At 42.7% G+C, this 22855-nt stretch overlaps 1 protein-coding gene across 9 annotated transcripts in view; it reads left to right on the top strand.

The window, feature by feature from the left end:
• The window catches only part of JADE1 (jade family PHD finger 1), a 155868-nt gene that overhangs the window by 88370 nt on the left and 44643 nt on the right, over nt 1-22855 (top strand). For 3 of the 9 annotated variants that reach the window (XM_053403418.1, XM_053403414.1, XM_053403421.1), the window contains one exon: nt 20210-20287. In XM_053403418.1, coding sequence (XP_053259393.1) covers nt 20236-20287 — 52 coding nt within the window. In that variant the 5' untranslated portion in view covers nt 20210-20235. Of the gene's footprint in view, nt 1-8402; nt 8646-11201; nt 11396-11418; nt 11494-11522; nt 11875-16727; nt 16897-16923; nt 20288-22855 lie in introns of those variants that run through there. The other 6 variants (XM_053403416.1, XM_053403420.1, XM_053403422.1 and 3 more) reach the window with 6 other exon arrangements.

Below are 22855 nucleotides of genomic sequence, written 5' to 3'. Positions count from 1 at the left end.
AGCAAGCAAACTCACAAAAAAGGAAGAGAATTGTCCTCTAATTCAGGATGGAGGACTCTGTCAAATTTACCAGCATTTTAGTGTTCATTTCTCCTAATATGCACATTTCCCCAAATAAATAGGCCTAATATAATGCATTTCTGTGTGCTATATTCACCAATATATGCGTTTTTATCCACACACCCCTAATATATGCATTTGTGCACATATTTTTGTGTTGAAGAACTGCATCACAAAATTTAGAGGGCTTTCAAATTTCAAAGGATAGCTGCATTTTTGCTTGCATATACTTTCGGGAAATGTGAATTAAGTATTCATGCAAATAGCACTGAGTGAGAGAAAGCAGGGATTAGTTTGATAAGCTCCACCCTCTCATTGCAGTCACAATTACCTTCCACAAATTAGAGGGCAAGCTTCTGAAGCATGGCGTCTCCTGTACTTGTGGAAGACCAGGGTTCTTAATGGCACCTGGAGCCTCCACAAGTGTCATAAAGGTCTTCATGGGCATCGGGTTGGTGACTTCTGCTGTAATGAACCAGGCCGCCACTGACTTTAATTGCGGTGTAGGAGAAATGAAGAGTGGAAACAACGCAACACACTAAAATATTAGAATTCAACAATGGCTATTCATTGTTTGTAGTCATGTTTCAATGATATTTTCTCAGTTAAGAATGTATACTAATAACTTGGGGCATCAGTCACAAGGAGCCCTAATTCTGCCCACACTGTGCATACCTATAAAATCCGGCACTGTGCTGTGCATATAATTAAAGATTACACAGGTTAATTTTGCAGCTGTTCCTAATGGTGGTCCTTGTCACAGGGCTGGATTTTTAAAAAATCTCTCTGTGTGTCATCTATATGTGATGAATCCGGGCTAGTATTTGTGTCTCTAATCAAAAAGCCACATTTTCTTTTTTTCCAGCATACAGTGGTGGACTACTTCTATATCTGGTCGAAACTGAAGAAGATTCTAGCTCTGGCATAGATGAGTGAGTTAAAGAGGGATTTGAGTCAGGCAGGGAAATCAGAGTTTCGTCCTTAGATGTGTTGGTCGATGGATGTAGATGAAGGTTAAGTGAGGATGGCAGAGCCTGGTCGTCTCGTGGAATAGCACTGGGGGCAGAAACAACTTGAAGATTTGAGTCTTGCAGGATGGTTTTTGTTTTCAAAGTGGGGCTGAGCTGAAGAAGGTCAAAGTGGTACCTCGGGTTAAGTACTTAATTCGTTCCGGAGGTCCGTTCTTAACCTGAAACTGTTCTTAACCTGAAGACCACTTTAGCTAATGAGGCCTCCTGCTGCCGCCGCGCCACCGGAGCACGATTTCTGTTCTCATCCTGAAGCAAAGTTCTTCACCTGAAGCACTATTTCTGGGTTAGCAGAGTCTGTAACCTGAAGCGTATGTAACCTGAAGCGTATGTAACCCGAGGTACCACTGTATATGCCGAAAGACAGTCTTCACTCTGAACATGAAATCTGCAGTGTCTGGTCATGTTCATTCAGGCTGGTGACTCCTTTTTGTTTCAGAAAGGTGCCACCATGTTCTTAGCTGAGGAAAAATTAAAGCTCAGTGCCAGGGGAGCAGAGGAGAGATTCTCTTCTTGTTCTCACATAATTACTCTGCAGGTATATGGTTTGGTCAGAGAGCTGCTCCGTAGCCTACTCAGCATGAGAGTTAATTTGGTCCTGAGCTGAAATAGCAATCCTGCCTTTAATTACAAACAAAACACACTGGGTTGATCTTCTCAATATCTCACCAACCAGACATCCCAGCTGACCTTACAAACATGGTAAGACAATAGCCTTCTTAATGCATTTTTAACCCGTTTTTAAGTAAACGTGTGAGACAGGAACTAATGCAGTAGCTTCACCTCCATAAGGTTGGAAGGCAAACACTTGAAGTGCGGAGCCTCATGTACTCTCTGGGAAATCAGGGTACAAACAAACAAACAAAAACAAGCAAGCAAGCAAGCAAACAAACACACACACTAGGAAGAGCTCTCTATGAGTCCAGGAGGCTCCCTGCTTCAGACAGTCACACTTCAACTTGTGGGGGGAAGGAAGAATGTATAAAGAGAGCTGGTGATTTCCAGCATAGAGGTCCTCTTCAGATAATATGTAGCTAATTAAGGTGTGGAAGGAAAAGGGGGCTTCAACATGCTGCCTTTATGCATTCATTGGGGTATTCGACAGGCAAAACGGGATTATAGGCTGAGGATTGAGGACAATTTAAGGAGCAACAACACAAGACAGATGTGGCAGGGGATTCAGCACATTACCAACTACAAACCTAACCTTGGTGCTGTCGACGGTGACCCTTTGCTGGCGGAGGAGCTTAACCTCTTCTTTGCTCGCTTCGAGAAGGAGCCACCTGAGACGCCGGTATTACAGCCACCAGCCCATAGGGGCCCCTCATTCACGGTAGAGGAGCATGAGGTGAGAAAGGTATTGAGGATGGTGAATCCGAGGAAGGCGGCTGGACCTGATGGCATCACTGGAAAGGTGTTGAAGGGCTGTGCGGATCAGCTGGCGAGGGTCTTTACTAAGATCTTCAACAAGTCCTTACACCAGTCTATTGTCCCACCCTGCCTGAAGTCGTCAACTATTGTCCCTCTGCCTAAAAAATCCACAATCAGTAGTTTGAACGACTACAGACCAGTTGCACTGACTCCAATCATCATGAAGTGTTTTGAGAAACTGATGCGCCGTCATATTATTTCCTGTCTTCCATCAACTTTTGACAACTACCAGTTTGCATACAGGGCAAATAGATCCACAGAGGACGCTATCACCACCACTCTCCATGCTGCTCTGTCCCATCTGGAGCAGCCGGGGAGTTATGTGAGGCTGCTGTTTGTGGACTTTAGCTCAGCTTTTAACACTATCCTCCCCCATAGACTGGTGTCCAAGCTAGAGGCGATTGGACTCTCCAACTCCACCTGTCTCTGGGTTTTGGATTTTTTGTCAGAACGTTCTCAGAGGGTTAGAGTAGGGTCACATATGTCCACAGCCCTTAGCCTTAACACCGGCTCACCACAGGGTTGTGTGTTGAGTCCCCTGCTCTATGCTCTCTATACGTATGACTGTACAGCCACCTATTCCAGCAACAAAATCATCAAGTTTGCTGATGACACTACGGTGGTAGGGCTCATTTCAGGAGGGGATGAGTCCGCCTATCGGGACGAGGTGGAGCGGCTCTGTGTTTGGTGTGGAGAGAACAATCTGGCTCTTAATACGGCTAAGACCAAGGAATTAGTGGTGGATTACAGGAAAAAAAAGGCGGACATTCAGCCCTTGCATATCAATGGGGAACGGGTGGAGAGGGTGGCGGAATTCAGGTTTTTGGGAGTAACTATCGATCAGGGCATGACTTGGAGCGCAAATACCACTGCTCTGGTGAAGAAGGCCCAGCAGAGAATTTATTTCCTCAGACTTTTAAAGAAGAACAATCTGAGTGAGAGACTGCTGGTGTCCTTCTACCGAGGCTCCATAGAGAGCATTCTTACATACTGTATTTGTGCTTGGTTCTCCAGTTGTACAGCTAGGGAGAGGAAGGTGCTCCAGAAGGTCATAACCACAGCACAAAGGATTATTGGTCAACCTCTCCCATCTTTGGAAGAATTGTACGGTTCCCGTTGTCTTAGGAAAGCAAACAACATCCTGCAGGATTCATCTCACCCGGGATACAGTCTGTTTGCACTACTGCCTTCTGGCAGGAGATATAGAAACATCAAGTCAAGGACAAATAGACTGAAAAACAGTTTTTACCCGAGAGCTGTGGCCCTTTTGAATGCTGTAACTCGATAGTGTGACCTGGGAGATTGATGGGTGTGGGTGTGGCTGGAATGTGGTTTGTTGGTTGTTGTTGTTGTTTTGCTTTTGTTGTTTTTAAGGGATGGCATCCAATTTCGTTGCACTTGTGCAATGTTGCACGTGTGTAATGACAATAAAGAATCTATCTATCTATCTTTGTATAGAGCTGTTGTGAATACTACATGCAAATAGGCTCTATAGGAGTGATCTGTATCGTGCATTTTGCAGGGTAGCAGAGCAATCACAAAACTTTCATGTGCATAGATGATGCACAGAATATCTAATCAATACATCAAGGTTGAGGTTGGATGTTTTCTGTTTTGTTTGAAAAATAGTTTACTTTGCTGAGACCGATTCTGACTCAAGCAAGAGTTCATCACTGAAGTGGCCTTTGACTTCCTTGACAGGAGATGTACTCTTTATCACCATTCTATTACCGAGCCTTCCCCCTCAATAGTCACAAAAGTTCAATATTATTTCACACCATCCTAATACAGCTCAGGAAAAGAGATGCTTCATTTGGACTTCTGCATCTCATTTATACATTTGTCAAACTCAGTGTAATTTCAATCTACTAGCCAGCCACCTTGAACCATTTTAAAAAATAGTAAGCTGGAATATAAATCTCAATAATACATAATAACAAATGAGACCCCAATAAAAAGGGTGCATGGAGTGCTGCTGTTCCAAGATTCCAGCCAGTAATGCCCTTTCCCAGAACAATCTTTCCCATTGCTGCTCCCTACTGGTTTTCTCTCCCCACCACCCAGCCATTCAGCATTCCATGCCCACTTCAATATGCTCAGTCCTCATTGAAATTCCTTCCCCCCTAAATATTTTTGTATTTCTTGGGGTTCCCTGCACCTGCTGATACACCCCTCTTGTGCATGGTAGTTTGTGTGTTTTGTTAACATAAATAGCCACACTCATAGAATGCTAGAAGTCTCAGTACTTGAACCCGTAATAAAGGACTGTCTTAGACGTTACAAAGATGAATAAGAGACCTGGCTCCTGCTTTCACTGGGAAAATGAAATTGGTTTCTGAATGTGTAACAAGTTTGCAATGTGTGTAGCAAAGGTGTAGGTGTATGATATGCTTGGATAAATTACTTAGCTTATTATAATGTATAAAGAGCAATTCTTCTGCTGAATCACAGATGAGACAGAGCAAACAACAGCTCATACTTCCCTTTCTACATGTGTGTATGTGTGTAGGTGTGTAGCTGCTCCCAACTTCCTTCGTTTGGAGGCCTTCTGGCATCACAGTGCTGAATAAGGTGTGACTTTTTTGGCACATGGGTAAAAGGGTTGCCAGAGGGGATGCATTACCCTGTAATTAGTGCACGTTAACCATGCTAGAATATCTCTCCTCCCTCCCAGCAAGCTTATTTTTTCATGTTGAGATTATGATAAACCTAGAGGAGTGTTCTTCTTTAATTTGGCAAGAGATGCTTTGAAAAAGACACATGCCTGCTTTTGCCCAGGGAAAAATGTAAATCCATTGATTAAGGAAACGTGTCTTAGGCCTGCCACTTCTGCATTTACATTCCATATTTTGGAATGCAATAAATATTGGTGTAGTGATATCCGGGTGGACTGTGTCTCATTAGTGGGCTGTTAGCAGATGGTAGCAACAAAATACAAATATCTCAGGAGTTGAGGTTGCCTACTTTTTGAGCAACCCCTACTTCTGTGTCTTTTAACAGCAGCTGGATTCTCCTTTCTCCATGCTGTGAGAATCTTGAGCTGCTAATTTCTGCATCTCATGCTACTGTTAAAAGTGAGAGAAAATGGCATGGCGCTTCCTCTCTGCATCAGATGACAAACCAACATAGGGCTCAGTTCTAGGACAGGGATAATGTATCAATGGCTACAAGCCATGGTGGCTAATTGTTATGGGATTGGAGGATCAGTCTGGGTTATATCTGTGGGTCCCTTCCAGGCTTGTGGTTCTGCATCAATGAAGTTTTGAATCTAGTAGAAGAGGTCACCGAATGGGTCAGAACAGTTCCTTAGCTGTCTGGTTAAATGCTACTATTTACATGTGCAGAGAGGCTACCCAGTAGCCATAGAGACAAATGGAGGTAGCTCTCCCCACCTCTCAATTTGTTGGAAACAACATCACCTTGCTAAGGTAGAAAAACAATAGTTTGTGTCTGCATTTTGGAAGTTGGAGATAGAGATGTTTGCCTTGCTCTGTGCTGGACCAAAAGCTATAGCTTGGTGATCTCCCTGGGAACCTAACTGGGAGGCAAGATTTGTGGAGTGCTAATACTATGAGCCATTCCATCCTATATTCTAAAGACACTACCATCTCTGTTGACTGTCATTCCAAGAAAACCAAACCTCTGAGGCCCTGAATAACATAAAGCTCTAGGCTGATCAGGAGCTTGGAGCACTTTCTCTACAAGGAAAGGCTAAAAGGTTTAGGAGTTGATTTCGTCTACTATTGTTTTAGGATATAAACAAGACAACAAAAGAGGGGCATACATGATAGTGGTTTTTAGAACTAGGCATGCTTTGGAGAAAGTTGACAGCTAATATGAAAACTTAATGTAGGCTTCCAATGAAACACAACAATGAAAATGATTTGCTGCTGCAAGATATGGTGATGACCACCCACTTAGGTGACTTTAGAAGGGGACTAGGCAAATTCATGGGACGCGGGTGGCGCTGTGTTGTAAACCACTGAGCCTTGGGCTTGCCGATTGGAAGGTCAGCGGTTCAAATCCCTGCAATGGGGTGAGCTCCCATTGTTCGTTCCCAGCTCCTGCCAACCTAGCAGTTCGAGCAAGTAGATAAGTAGGTACCACTCTGGTGGGAAGGTAAACGTCATTTCTGTGTGCTGCTCTGGTTTCACCAGAAGCGGCTTAGTCATGCTGGCCACATGACCTGGAAAAACTGTCTGCAGACAAACGCCGGCTCCCTCGGCCAGTAAAGTGAGAAGAGCGCCACAACCCCCGAGTTGTTCGTGACTGGACTAAACTGTCAGGGGTCCTTTACCTTTACCTTTTAGGCAAATCCATGGAGCAGAGACGTGTTAGGCTATTTGTCACGATGACAAGTTGGAACTGCAACATGAGCGTGCTTTGTTTACTGTTCTCCTCTCATAATAATAATAATAATAATAATAATAATAATAATAATAATAATTTATTTGTATTCTGCCCTCCCCAGCCAAAGCCGGGCTCACAGTGGCTAACAATAGGTATTCTGTTCCCTACCTCAATCAGTCAGCAATCTGTAGCTCAACCCTCACTGGGTTGTTTTTTTTTTTTTTTTTGCTTCTACCATTATGTCCTGTCCCCCAATATTTTTTTATCTCTTCATTTACCTATAGACTTGAAGTAACCAATGTGTAGAGTGCTGGACTTGGATCATGGGGAACTGAAATCTATTTCTAGTTTAGCAATGGGCATTCTTGAGTGTTACTCTACATCTAAATTCTCCATCTGTAAAATGGGAAAAATCTCCACTGTTTGTAATTTGAATATATTGGCTAGAATGCCCATATATTAAAAAGGATGCTCTTACATGTTCTACCTACCATGAACAATATTTCACTTGTACAAAAACAGCACAGAGAGACTTAAATGTACATTTGGTGCCATGTATGAAAAGCCATTTTGGGCATGACCAGAGTGATACTTTCCTGTGGAGATGTTTCCAAACTCAAATGCAGAACTGGAATCTGGCACATTGTTTTGAGGGCTGATCTTGCTTCATGCCCTTAATACCTCATGTTGAGCTGATGCTGGTGCAGAATATGAGAGAGAGAGAGTGTGTGTTTTTGAAATGAACACTTATAGACCTGTAAAACATTTGATGCAGAAAGCAGTATTTGGCTGAGTGGATGATAAATTGAAATAATTTATAAAATTGTTACTGCTTTTAAAAACAAAAAGGAAAATCAATATATCCTTATAAATATAAATAACCACAACATTATAATGAAAGGCTGGATGACAGGTGAATGTCGTCCAGTTCAGAACTGGCCCCCTGGCATAGGAGCCCCCCTCCCAAATATTTTTAAGTCTCCAGCATCATACGGTTCTGGTACGCCCCTAGCAGAGAATGACATGCCTGTTAGCCATCTCTTGATTCTCTTATTACTGCTTTGGATGTTTCTCCTATTTTTTATTTTTTTTAAAAAAAATCATTTCATTTTGCCATGCTGTGTCCTTTGCAAAAGCAAGCAAGCAAAAGCCCAGGTGGCAGGCAATGCATAAGCCAGAGAGACTTCTCCCTTAAAAGAACTTGACAATTTTTGGAACGCGTGAGATCCGTCTTCTACACCCACTGGCTGCTGTCCCTGCGTGAAATGCTCCTTCTTTTCCAAAGAGGCAGGTCCCTCGATGCAAACCTTCGGAACAGAGGGAGTCTCCTCCCTGCATAGTGTAAATGGAGCATGACATCTTCAGCTCTTTCAGGGCTGCAAGGAGTTAAAGCAGACAGTTTCCAAGTGCGGTAGTGTCTCTCGTTCTCTTTCCTTGCCTCCTCCTCCCCACCCTGTTTCTCTCTTCCCTCCCCCCCCTATTTTCCCCTAGTTTTGGCAGGGGATTAAAGTAGCTCCCCCCTGTGGCAGCAGTGACCCAGAAATGAGTTTGATTCACAGAGTCCTTCCTCCATAACAAGTAAAAACGTCAGTCAGAGCGAGAGTCTCTCTCTCTCTCTCTCTCTCCCCCTGTATATGTGTGTGCGTGTGTGTCTGAAGGGAGCCACAATCTGCTCCCACTCTCCAGTGCTTGTCTGAACTCATGAGGCAGCACAGACCCCTCCGTGCAGAGCAACTCCAACCTCACTGGCAACCATCGCAGCAGCAACAGCAGCAGGTAACTGTGCCCAGGCAGCGCCTTACGCTCGCCTCCTCTCCGCCCGTCGCCGCAGAACGAGCCGCCTTGCACAGCCATATTTGATGTGTGGTGGGGTTTCTTTTTTCTTTTTTGGTTGCTTAGCTTTGGAGTTCTCCAGAAGCAGCTAGAGAGCAATTTAATGCCGAAGGTCGCTGCCTAGTGGAAATAATATAGTACGTCATTAATATGGCGCCAAAAGATTTGCTTCTTGATAGGGAGCAAAAAGGGGAGGCAGTTGAGTTGCAGCTTCACTATCCCATAAGCAACTTGTACATTGCTGGGGAGGAACCGGGTGGGGGCGAGGGGAGGAGGGGAAATCGGCGATTATTTTGGGAGCTTTTGAGAGCAGATCCGAAAGGGTTGCGCGCGCGGCGGGGGGGGGGGAGAGTTAAGGGCTGGCTGCATTTTTTTTTAATGTCGCTGCAGACTTTGCTTTTCGCCAAACCGGGAGCTTTTTAAAGGTGAATGAACCCGGTTGTGGAGTTGTTGGGGTTTCCACCCCCCTTCTTGTCTTAAGTGTTGTTTCTTCGTGCATCCATAGACTTTTGGTTTAGTTTCCTTTGTCGGTGAGGTGGAAGGCAGGCTACCCTAAAGCGCATCCATGCTGGCTGATAGATCAGCCCTACTCGGAAAGTGAAAAGCATTGTAAGAACTTGGGAGACAGATGGCAGCGGCAGAGCGCAGGTCCTTTTTAGATAGATCTCTCGGAAGGGGGGGGAGGGGTAGCCAGGGAACCAGGATCTGTCGCCGTGTCACCCACATGTTCAAAATATTCATTGCATTAATTCAAGGGCAGGGAGTGTACAGAGGGCAAAAACACAGTTTACCAAATAAATGCACCCTCCCTCCACAGATCGGATTGTGGTTTTCCTTTCCACGGAAAGCTTATAACGGTTGGGTGGATATAAAGCTTAATTTTGCAGGATTGATGCTGAACTTGGTGCAGCAGGGGCATTGTGTAGACCTGAAGATGAGCATTTTATTTTTTGCGGTGGGGAAAGCACCTCGATCCATGTTTTTTTATTTTATTTTATTGGTTAAAACAACAATCCGAAGCGTGCTGTCTTTTATCTACGATCGCGGGAGCAAGTTGTAAGACCCCAAAAGTGCACGTGTTAGGAAGTGTGAGCTTATGGATATCAGGGAAACAAGGGGTGTGTGGTATGTGCAGTAGTGGCGGGGCTTGTTGTTAGACTGCTGTTCTGCTGGGTGGCAGCAGATTCTCTCGGTGCTCAACGCTGCTGCTGGTGGCGTGGATGATTAATGCGGGGAAAGGATGGAATGTGGAAGGTTGCCCTGGGATTCGAATCCTCGTAGAACAGCCTCATTTGCTACATGCGCCTGCTCCCCCTTAAGGAGGCGGGCCTTTCTCGATGGGCTGTGCGTGGAGACGGAGGAGCCCAGGCGGGCAGGCAGGTGCACGGCGTCAGCAAAAGCCTCAACTTACCCATTCTTTTGGTGCCATCTCACCCAATCCTCCCCCTTTGCAGCGGGGAGCTTAAATACGTGTACGGTTGCTGTGCAGCCGCAAACGCTCGCAGGTGGTGGGTGCGAACTTTTCAAAACACTCTGCAGTCGAGGGGTCAGACTGCCCTCAATTCCCCTCTGCATCAATAGTGGCGCAGAAATGGAGCAGGCTCGTGAGGCTCGGGGACCGTTGGGCTTCTCAGAAGCCGCCTCGAGTGCGCGTTGGCGCCTTAATCTCTCCCTCCGCTCCAGACAAAACCTGGTAGCAGGCTCGGTAGTTATGTAAGAATGCATTCGAGAAACGTCACAAAGTGTACTCGGGAAATACGGGAGCATAGCCGCTAAATAACCCGCCAGATAGGTTAAATGTGCGTTATTGAACAACGCCTTTAAGACTAACGGGAAAATGCAAGGAGTGTGTGAAGCGTACATGGTGCCTACACCGGCGGAAGTATGGATCGGCTCCGGGGATGTGGAGAGCCGTTCTCTCTCCGCGTCAAAGCAAATAAAATGGGTGTAGGTGGTGGTGTTTTCAAATAACCGCATCATTGCCACCTAACGGCCCGTCCTCCGTTCCCAACCTCCAGCAGGAGGGAGGGAGGGTATGCAGCTGAGGCGATCGTGCCCCCTTGCTGAAATTAGACAAAGCCGTCACAGTGCTCTTCTGCTCGCCCATCTCCTTAGGCTTGTTATATTTTTTTTGCGGCGGGGGGGTGTTACTTCCCATCTTCAATCTTTGCAAGCTGCTCAAATCGTAGGAGGGTTTTCACCTCGGACCCCCCCGCCCTTTCCTCCAATGCACCCTTTGTGGTGGGGATTGGTATTGTGTCTTTCCCTCCCCTTCTCTCCAGCGGGTGGGGGCCAGAGGGCGTTTGTTTGTTTGCAACCGCCTGCTGGATGGTTTCCTGTGACAAGAGGTGATACAGTTTCCAGAACTGTCGAGGAGTGGGAGGAGAGAGGGAGGGGGGAGGCAGGCAGGCAGGCAGCTTCTCCAAGGCGGCTCTCTGCTCGATTCACTCAACCTCCCCTCCCTCCTTCCCCAGACATTACAACATGGAGATCAGGGGGGAGGGAAATCAGGCAACCGGGAGGGTTGCGTGGCCGCTTTGAGCGCGACGAGAGGTGGATTTGGGAGGGAGAGCGAGAGAGCTGCGCCGGGAGCACCAAGTTTGATTTGCAGCCGGGGTTGAGCGGATTGGTGCAGCCGGGAGGAGAGGGCGGAGCGGAAGGAGCCAGGCTGGAGGATGCGACGAGGAGGGCCGGTCAGTTGCAAGTGGAGAGACGAGCGGTGGGGATGTGGCTGGTGCGCAGGAAGGTGCCGCCGGTGCCCCCGCGTGTCGCCTTTCCGAGCGCCGTCCCGGTATTTCTGCCCTCGCCTCGCCGTCCGCGGTGGCACCCGCTACCATCGGGAGCCGGCGGCCCCTCCTTCGCCGGGTGGATTGCGAAGGCGGCCGGCAAAGAACTGCTTCCTTGAACGGGTTGGGGAAGCGAGTGGGCGGGTTCAGGAGACGCGGCTGTACCTTCGGAGCAGCTGTTGCCCTCAAACTGAAAACGGCGGCGCTTGAAAGAATGGAATGGAAATAATCGTGTGTGCGCGCGCGCGAGAGAGGGGGAGATACTAAAATCAAGCCTTCGTTGGGATACCTGTCATGAGGAAAAAGAAGCTTAAAAGCACAAGTTGAAAGTTTAAGCCCCTTTCTCTCCCCTCATGGGGTCCTTTCTGTCCAAATCTGTGCTTGAGGTGAATCTTTGCGATAAACCAAGTGTACAAAGTTAGCTGCTCAGGATTTTATGCAAGTTTCATGGCAGAACAACAACAAATTGTTCTGAGAGGTCAGATGCACCAAGTTGTATTTCTGCTAAAATTGATATGCAGAACAAAGTAAAAATATGCCATATGAATCATAGGATGCATATTCTGTCATGATTGACAGTCTTCACAACACTCAAAGCAAGGTAGTTTAAGGGTGGCTCCTGCGTCCCCTTTCAGAGCATGCTTATAGATGTAGTGAGGGTTCTTGCCTGTGTTTTGAGATCACAGGTGTAGGTTATTACAGATTGTTGTTGAATGCAACAGTTTGCTCTTGAGTTTGTGACCTGTGTGTTTAAATCTTTTACCACCACTGCTAATCTTTAATACAGTATGTAATCCCTAAATGGCAGGTTATCTGTACAATTTTTGAATCTGTCAAGATACTAAAAGACATCATCTTGACACATAATGATAAAGACAACTTTGAATGAATTATATTTGTCATTGACTGTCGTAAATAGAGACTATGGCTGCGATCTAGTCCAGAGTCCTACCCACTTAAGACTTTGGTCCTGTTAATGCTCTTTGTGGGAGTAAACTCCATTGATCTCTGGGGCTTATTTCTCAATAAACATACATAGAATTGCATTGCGCATCCATTTGGTTAAGTATTTATAAATGGACACTGCAATAGGTGGCCTGTTACTGTAATAATATATTGAACTGTGTTTCCCACAGCATAGCTGTGATGCAGCTTTTGAAAGCGATCGCTCTCTGTCTACAGTAGCTTGTACAGAGTTGAGCCTTTTCAAATGGATTCTGGTAACATCTTCCTCCACACTTAAGTTGCTAAATAAATCTGATGGGTGAGAGGTAGATTAAACTAGATGTGCATTGTCCAATTTATCACTGCCAGAATACATGAGAGCTACTAAAACCAAAATAGGTTGGTAGGCCCCTTCATGGTGGCTTCAGAAGCTACAGAGATACAGAATAATGCTGAACTAATTTTTAACGAAACAATATTTTGCATTGGTGCAAAGTTAGCAGAAAAATCTACTGAAGTCAGTTGTGCGTAACTGAAAGGCACCTGTGTATCAATTACTCTGTGACTTTAGGTGTTTAATTTACCGTAAATGTAGCCCAAGACTAGATGGCACACTTCTTAACATATATGCAAAATAATATTTGAAATGATCTCTAGCATAGATGTTCTAATTAGGTCTTGATGCAGCCAGTATCATATCAGTTCATGGGCTATTTTGGAGAAAACTAATTCTTCAGTCTGTCTTTAGGGTGTACATTTGCATTCTCCCTGTGCTGTCTCTGTAGTGGTTCTGTGCAGTTTATTATAGTTGCACCCGTTAACACTGTTATAGTTAATGATCTGTCAGAGCTGGAATTATAAATCCTGTTTACCCAGGGGTTTATGGAAGTCATTAAAAGTACTCTGGAAGGAAAAACAGGTTATAAAAGCTTTGACCTGGGGATGCACATTTAATGTCCATATAAAAATCTGTTTCTCTTCAGCCATTAAAATAATAATTGTAGCCACTTTGAAACTACATTTTCTCCACATGCTGCTGTTCAACCTATATCAAGCTTTGCAAATATATATCAAGACTTCCTGAATATTGATATACCTAGAAAGTGAAAAATGGAAATATTTTATTTTGTTGTGTTTAATTTTACACAGTAATACCTACATTTCTGTTTAGTGGAAAATAGGCAACCCCCTATAAAATGGGAGAATGTCTAAAATGTTACTGCAAGATTAACTGAATCTTACAATATGAACATGGTGTGTTGTTGAATCTATGTTGATGTTATTGTTTATATAGATACATAATTGTACCTCCATAGTAACACCTACAGTGATTTAATTCACTTTCTCAACTGTCTTTTTACACTGAAGTGGTAAGGGTTGCTTTCCCCTACTTTCCTCCTAAAATCTTCTAAAGTGTGGCTCTGTTCAGATGATCATATCTCAACCCCTTCGCAGCATGAGCAACCAAACAAGGAAGTCTTATCAATTAAAACAGGTTCTCGTGTCACCCAAACCAGGAAAAACGACTTTGGAACAAACCAGGATATTAACCTGTGGTTAATTGAAGATGTTTTCAAAGGCTGGCTTGTTCCAAAGTTGGCAACCATGGTTTCTTAATTTGTATTTGAACTAGAGGCTTCCTGGTTTAACCATGGCTTCTGTAAAGGTGGCGTGCACAGGGAAAATACTTCTTAAACTGAGATATGATCATCCAGACCAACTCAGAAGCTAGGTAATAACCCATAGCAAGTTGTCATTTTCAAGGGAAGTTAAATAGAAACAAAGGGATAGAAATATGTAATGTTAATGCTCCCAATACTGACCTTGGGGGTGGGTGGGGATCAAAATGTGGGTTGAGCTAATAAGTTGCATGTTACTGTCCCTAAACTTGTTGGCTTGTATAATGGGTTTTTTTTGTGTGTGTTTTTAAAGCCAATTCAAGGGAGCTTTGGAATATAGCAACCAAAAATAATCAACTATTCACTGGTTGTATTTATCTATGGAGGGCAGGCTAACTGAGCAGGGAAGGGCGGGAGGGAGTGAAAACGCTGGATGGATGTGATATGGAAATATTCAAGTTGGAAAAGGCAAATGCTCCTCTCCTTAGGCTGATTAAAGTGTTTCCCTGTGAGTTTTTGTGTGCTAATCATTTGCTGTTTTGTAGAAATGTAGGCTGCTGCCTTACACAGATCATACTGTTTGTCCATTGCGTCTGTATTGTCTACTCTGATTGGCAGCAGCTCACCTACAATTTCATGCAGTGATTTTCTCCAGCATTGCTATCAGAGATCCTCAGGTTTTGTTGGACTACAACTCTTGCCAGCTTCAGCCAGCATGACCAGTGGTGAGGGATGATGGAAGTTGTAGTACAGCAACATATGCAGTGCAGCCACTGGTTCTTCGTCCCAGCTTTAATAGGAGATGCCAGGGATTGAACATAGGAAGGATTATCTGTGTGCAAAACATGTGCTCTGTCACTGAGCTAAATAGTCCCTCTGTGTTGTACAAGCCTTATCATTCTTCTCTGCCTCTTCTAAGTAACGTATAGTTTGCAAATGTTGCAACATCATTAATCATAGCATTTCCTAAATCACTAATGATTTCAGGCACAACTCCTTTAGACAAACATGTCTCTGGGATAAGCTTCTGTTCATCTCCACTTTGAAAATTGGCCATGCTTCTTCTTTTTTTTTTTTTAAACAGTGAGTTACAAAAAAGACATTTCCTTTCCCACCATGACTCTTTAGAAATTAATGCGAGACACAGTTGGAAAATTCCCATATGCAGGGGTAACTGAAACTTGATTCCAGAGCCTAGGGATTTCAACTATTTTTCCGTGCTAAGGTGTCAGCAATTTTTTGAAAGTTCAAATACACAGCGTAGACTGGCTCATTCTTACCTACCTTATTTCTGAGTTCTAGTTTTGCTTTGCAAAATCCATGCTGACTCTTTTAAGTGATAAAGATAAAACGTTTAGGTAGCTTGTTCTTGAGCTTGCAATTACTTGTTTCTAAAAAATAAGAAACACTTCTGTTTATTCATCATGTTTGGCAATTTTGGAAGCAGGTGGAACTCTCCAGAGAAAATGTTAAAACCTTTTTTTCTTAATACTCCTGATCTAATGGGGAAATCTATGAATAGGAGCCTAGAGAATTTTAATAGCAGACTCCTGCAACAATTTTGGAATATTGTTGTTGAATTGTTTGATCTTTTACTCAGTTGGTCTATCTAAACCCAAGTTTGGTCTACTCATCATACATGATTGATGGTTCAGCAAAGGCTTCTCAAATTCTTACAGTGCACACTATTAGTTATTTAATAATACTTTATTTATTTCTTACATTTGCATCCCATCCTTCTTCCCAAATAAGCTGAGGGCATCTAATAGACCTACCATAAGACATCTAAAAACTATTCCAATGCAGATACAGATTTGGAAAGATATCTACTTAAAAGGCTTGTTGGAAGAGGAAGGTCTTCAGAAGGTGTTAAAGGGACAGTAGACAGACAGATAGACAGCAGACAGTTGTGTCTGTCTCATATTTAATGGAAGGAAATTCCAAAGGGTGGGTGCCACAACACTAAAGCCTCTTCCTATATTGTGTGAAACGGAATGAGCCTCCTGATAAAATGGTATCAGCAATCAGCCCTCACCTGCAGAGTGCAGTGATTGAGTGCATATATAAAGGATAAGGCAGTCTTTAAAGTATCTTGCTCCCAAGTTGTAGAGGGCTTTATACACCAAAACTAGCACTTTGCACTTAGTTCAGTAACTTGGCACTAATGCAAAATTTAACATCTTCAAAATGCTCAGTGGGAGCTGAATTACCCATTCAGAAATCTTCCTTATATTGCACCACTTCATACTGCTGGCTACGCAACAAATATTTTCCAACTTAAAAATCTCTGCATGTACAACAAATAAACCAAGGAGTACCCTAGACTTTAATCTACTTGACATGCTAACTTTCCATAGGAAGAGAGTTTTTTTAAAAAGAAACATTGGGACTAGTATTCAGTGGTTTATTCATCCCCACCTTCTCTGTGGGTGACATTCATTTGCTTGTTCTTGTCATTAGAAACAAACAAACAAAACTTTTTTTATGTTAAGACAAACCAGCTCAAAGCAGAGCAATTTATATTAAGAAATTCTGTCATCAGTGGCTAGAATGCATATCTGGCCAATGCCTTTCTACACATCTGACTTAAGCAGAAGTCATTCTGTAGATATGATATCTCAGACAAGGGCATTACAGACTTTTGGAGTAATGCAGTGCTGAAATCTGAAATCTTAGTGGCTACTATAGGAAACTGGCTTATACTGAATCAGACCATTGGTCCATCTAGCTCAGTGTGGGCTGTGCTGATTGGCAGAAGCTCTCTAAGGTTGCAGGCAGGAGATCCTTGTAGCCCTACCTGGAGATGCCAGTGGTTGAACCTGGGACCTTCTGCATGCAAAGCAGGTACAGTATCCATGAGCTACGGCCCTTCCATGAGACAGTAGTTATTAGGCCTGCACTTAAGAAGCTGCCCTGCATTGAGTCAGGCTATTGGTCTCTATAGCTCTGTACTGTCCAGTGTCTTTGGCGGCTGGCAGCGAGAAGTCATTCTCAGCCCTAGCTGGGACCTTTTCCTTGTAGGGAGTGTGCTCTGCCACCGAGCAATGGGCCTTGAATATTGCAAGTTGAGAGGTGATGTTTAGGTTTTTCTTTTAATATAATCATATGTAAATTATCTTTGTGAAGGTTGGCAACCTACTAATATGTTGTGCGTGAGAACTTTTTACTGGAATTTAGATATTTACAAAACAGCTGGAGGTCAGATATGTACAGTAGCTGGCTGTTCTGTGAATGCTAGCTGCAGTATTTGTTTTTTGTACCACCTGGTTGAAAGGGCTTAACAATCCTTTTGAAAATGGAGCTGTTCATCAGTAGAATGTTATGCTTCAGTCTTTCCCAGAAGTGGGACATAGCTACTCCCTAAATTTTTGATACAACTTGCAATGTTTTGTCTGCCTTTATCGTTGGTTGCATCCTGTGCTTAACCATCTGTGGATGAGTTAAACAAGGGTTGTAGATTTCTTTTTTTTTTCACGCTTTAGGTCCATAGCATTGAGACACATTATTTCGATTGTAAGAGACTGAAATGTCTAGCATACTTTGGACAAAATCTACTCAGTTTTCTGCCTCTGATTAACTGTCTTTAGTGAGGTCTTTATTCAGTTTGTACGATTTAACCTTATCTTCCTCTATAGCTTGTGCAGCACCCAAATATTTGAATATCCAGACTTTCTGACAATAAGGATTTCTATTTACCTGGAGTTACATAGTAGCAAGCACAAGTGTAACTAAGAGTTAAAGATAATGGGACTATGATTGCTTATAGTGATGTTTACTCCATGGGAAATGGCCCATGGGTTCTAGTGTGGTTTCTGTCTTATGAGTCCGGCTTCTCTGTTAAGGGTTTGTAATCTAAGCATATTGCTCTTTTTAAACATCCATTACAATTAGACATACTTTCTACATTTCACTTGGCTAGATGTCTGTGTTGTAAATGCCAGTGGAGCAGCTTATTAGAAGTTGCTGTTCGTATGACATCTAATCAGTTCAGTGTCTGAGCACCAAACTAGAAGCAAATCAGCTTGGCAGCTGATTCCTGAAACTGCACCTGGAAGGCGTGCCTTGGGATTTTGCCGCTAATGGCTTGGCCAGCCCACATTGTCATTGGAACTGAAACATGGCAAACTAAGCCTCATGAGATTTGATGCATGTCCTAGAGTACTTGTCACTTTAATTCACGCTGAACATGCTTTGCTTCACTTGTTGTGTCACGTTGTTTCCGCTTTTTTAGCTCCCCGTCAACCCCCTTTCCTGGCCTTTTAGCACTTGGATACTCACTGGCTATTTTTATGTTGTAACTGAGAGTCTGCATTTATTGCATAATGTAATGCTTTGGAGCATCATCTTTGCTGAAGGGACCTATTAGGATAAAGAGTTTTTCACTTCTCGGGGCTTATTCATGTAGTCATTTAAGTGTGCTGATGTCAGCACACATTGGACAGATTTAGTAGGTTTTTGTCATTTTAACCAGCTTCATGAATGTTCCAGCACATGTCCAGGATGAGACTAGCCACAGTCTGGTTCTATTAGCTTTTCAATTATTTTTAAGAAAATGGTTAGTCATGATCTAGACATGTTTTGGAACGTTTATAAGGCCAGGCTGCTAAGCCAACACAGGTGCTGATGTTTTCAGTCATTATCAGGGAGAGGCTGTGTAAGTACCCTTGCCAAACTCATTGGTAACCAAATAAACATTTATAAAATTTGTCTATATTCTGACTCCTTCTGAATGCTGAAAGTGTTGTTCATGGATAGGATGTTGCTACCACATGTGCTGAAAAGATCCTTAAGCAGTGTCCTCCTAAATGTGGAAGTGAGAAACAGAGACCAAATGTTTTCTTACGTTATATATATATTTTTTTAATTACCCATGCTTTGGCTTTACAAATCCCTATCTTTATCACTGATGGCTATTTCAGTGAAGGATAGAAACTGGGAATTCCTGATAGCTGTCAGAATAAATACAGCAAGTGCAGCCATAAGAAAGAATAAATGTGTAGATGACTTCTCCACTTGCCTTGCTGCTTTGACTTTTTAACAAATCCTGAATTGCAAATCAGAACAACCTAAGGATTTGGGAGCAGATCGCACAGCAGCAGTACCGTTACTGAGAGAAGTTTTGATATCCTTTTTTCTGTGTCTCAGTGGGGTAGATTCTTGCATTGTTCTTTCTGCCATGAAATTACTTCTTGCCATGGGGAGCCACATGGGACTAAATTATGTGAAAGGCTCAACATGGATTAGGATTGTGGCCAGCATGAACGTAGTGTTGATAATTTGCTCAACTTACGTATCTATGGTCTTAATGCATTATGAATTAGCCTCCTACAACACATCTTCACATGCACATCCCCACTCAGGAAATGTTACCTCATTGTGAATCCAGTCTCTGTTTGGTATACTGTTCAGTTACAGTCTGTGTTTCTGTGTTGTCATAGGAGCTTAGTGATTGGCTAGTGTGGGAACATTTCTATGCATACTGCTTGCTCAGTTGAGGGATGCAGTGACCTTTGTAATTAGTCTTGCTGTTTTGATGCCTCCTACGACTGTAAAACCTTTTCATAAATGTGCTGTACAATATAAATATTGGCTAAATAGGGACAAAGTATATGCTCTGTTGCAGTTGCTTTAAATTTGCTAATATCAAAGCCATAAAAAAGATCTTACATCTTCTTGGGGTGAGCTTGGCTTGAGGATTCCATCAACAATGGTGGCCCAGGACGTTTTGCTTCCTGAGGCAAAGGACAGTATGGTGCCCCATTCCTAGTCCATGCCCAGAAGTCAGATGGGCTAGCAGTTTTATTTTTCAAAACTGGTGATTGGACATTGTCTTCAATTGTACCTGAAGGCAGGAGGCTAGCTTAGGTGGCGGTACAGGGCAAGCCACATAAGCCACCCATCTCTGTCCTCCAAGGTTTTGCTACCACTCCCCAGTATGTTGCTTAGGGCAGCTGCTGTGCTCTGTCTAATTGTAGGGACGGCCCCTGTCAATCAACTTAGATATTCTTTTTGGCTGTCCCATGGGATGCATTCTAAACTGAACATCTTCAGGATGTTTGCTGCTTTTATTTATGCTACTTAATGGCACTTGCTTTCATTTGTGAGCTCTTTGATTCAGGACTTGATAACTTCTGGTTTCTGTTGCATTTCTTCACAGGCTGCCTGCTGTTACCCGGGAAGATCATGAAACGAGGTCGACTTCCCAGCAGCAGTGAGGATTCTGATGACAATGGCAGTAAGTGCTCCTTTTTGTTGTGCTTGTATCACACCAGGTTTATGAGTTTATTTAAACACACACACACACAACTTTGCATATGACACTTTAAATAACAAAGGTGATTTGCATATCAGTTGGGTAGAGAGCTAATATGAAAAAGCTTTGCTAAAATCAAACAGATTTCAATAGGTGAACAGCAGTAAGGCATCCCAAGGCTTTACAGCTGATTACGCAGCATGCAGTAATACATTTCTACCCCCAAACCCAAACAAATTAAAAATTTTTTTGGTTTAATGTGTTGAAGTAAATGTTTGCCACATCCGTTGTAAATGTTGTCAAGTCTTCAGGTTGTAATAAGGGGATCAAAGTTTGATTTGAGGCTGCTTGTCAAGCTTATGTCACCATTTTCTTACGCATATCTTGAATGGGGTTCATAATACTCCTGTTTTTCTATACACTGCTTATGTGTAAGCAGGCCCCTTAACACCTAGGAAAAGTTGACCTATTGTGCATGTTGTTTTTTGATACCCACTCCTGTGGAGTACTAACATGCAGTACAAAGGGTAATTTAAGCAACTGCTTCCTAAATAGTGGTTTGTAAGAGCTTTTGTGAATGGTTCATAAAGTAGACAGTGATGAGACCATGATACAAAGGGTACAGTAGCTTTTTCCAAGTAGTGGGGAGGAAAGACAATTTTGGAATACAAAATTCCCTTGCAGTTTTTTATTATTTGGTGAATCAGGCCCACTCCCACACTGTGTTCAAACTGAAATGCTGCTGTTTGCCAACAAATGAGATATAAAAAGTAATATATTATTTTGAACATTTGCATTGCCATGTTTGCAAAACAAGTGTAGATTGGAAGCCTGTGAGTAGGGGCTTGCTTCTTTTTATCTCTGTTCAGCAGCTGTCGTCCTGAAAAAACACATATCTTTTTAATACTTCAACACGTATTATTTGGAAGTCCACTTTTTTCAACTTTAAAAATGTACTTTGTTTGTACATTGTGTGCAAACATTCATGTTTGACAATTTAAGGTAGCTTTTCATGACTAGGTTTTGGGTTTAACTATTGCATGCTTTTATAATAATTTGAAGCTTATGTTTAAACACTGACCCTCCCTGGGAGAAGTCTTTGTAAGAATGTGTGGGAAATATCAGTTGTTGTATGTTTTGCCTGGGGTGAGCTTATCACCCAGAGAAATGAGTTGCCTGAATCTATCCTTAGAGACTCGTTTTCCTTTCTGCCCAAGAAATGTACTAGAGCTGGTGCAAAGTCTGATTACCTACAATAAAACTAGCCAGACTTGTATAGATTTAGGAAGCTTTACATGGATTGCAGAACTCTTCACACCATCAAGATGGCACGATAAGAATCTGGTGTTCTGGAAGTGATCATATGAGTGCTTCATTAAATAAGTGTTCAAGCCTCTTTGGTAACTTTGCAGCAATGTGATAAACGTGAATTCTGTTTGGCCTGTGGTGAAGTAGTCACATGACTGCATCACTGACTGCCCAGTTCTGTCAATATCATTTAGGTGCGTATTTCTCCCATCAGGAACAGGATCATGACCTGGTGAAGCAGGTGGCAAATCCCTCTGGAATGACAGGGTTTGGATCAAAGGTGACAGCTGGGAGGGCCCTCCTCACATAGTGTGTTTCTCACCTCCAAACGTTCAAAAGAAAATATGTGTGGAATGAGAGAGAATTTGCAGAAAATAAAACTGACAAGACAGTGGATATATCCCTTCTTGACCCCTAGTCTAGTTTGATGGGCAGATGTAAGGAAGACACTAGGCATCAGCTCTGCAGATAGCTCTCCATAGAAAGGAAAAGTGCTACAGATTGCTTGGAGCAAATAAATTCAGTAACAGGCTATCTTGTGCTTCTAATAGCGCTAACAATAACTGTTTAGTGACTAAAGCAAAACTTTGTGCATACATATAAAAAAGAAGTCCTTAACATTGAATATATTATCATTATATGATAATATATTTCAGTATGTCAATCTCTGGTAAATGGTACCTTGTACCATTGAATGGCACTGCAAAAACCAGTTACTGGCACTAAATAAAAATATAGAAACGTCAACTGTTTAAATCAAGGCCACCTCATATGCTGTTACACATAATTGTATAGACCTAGGTACTTTAAGTTTATAAAGCATTAAAGCTACTTTCTGTAAAAAAATAATAATAATTACACTGTATGGCCAAGGGTATAGCATTGCTAAGAATAAGGTCACACCAAAATAGAAAAAAGGCTATTACATACAGTTGAAATACATACAAATTCAAATGTTCATCAAATTAAATGAATAGCATTTTTAAAACTAAAAAATAAAAAAATTATGTAGCTCACATTTCAGAACTGCCAATGGTGAACGACACAATGTCCAGTAACGTAACTAGATAAAAAAAACCATTATTCATTACTTACATTGGCAATATCACAGCTTGACTTATTATTTGCTAGATTTTTTAAATACGGGTTGTAAAACTGGTTTTTACATTAGAATTTACAGCTTGTGGAAAATATTCTCCAGAGAATTTTCTAGTAGAGAATATTCTCGAGAATATTCTCATT

Source organism: Podarcis raffonei, chromosome 9, assembly GCF_027172205.1.
Source record: "Podarcis raffonei isolate rPodRaf1 chromosome 9, rPodRaf1.pri, whole genome shotgun sequence".
Taxonomy (NCBI): Eukaryota; Metazoa; Chordata; class Lepidosauria; order Squamata; family Lacertidae; genus Podarcis; species Podarcis raffonei.
The sequence above is the reverse complement of the archived record's forward strand: the minus strand, read 5'-3'. Positions and strand labels throughout refer to the sequence as shown.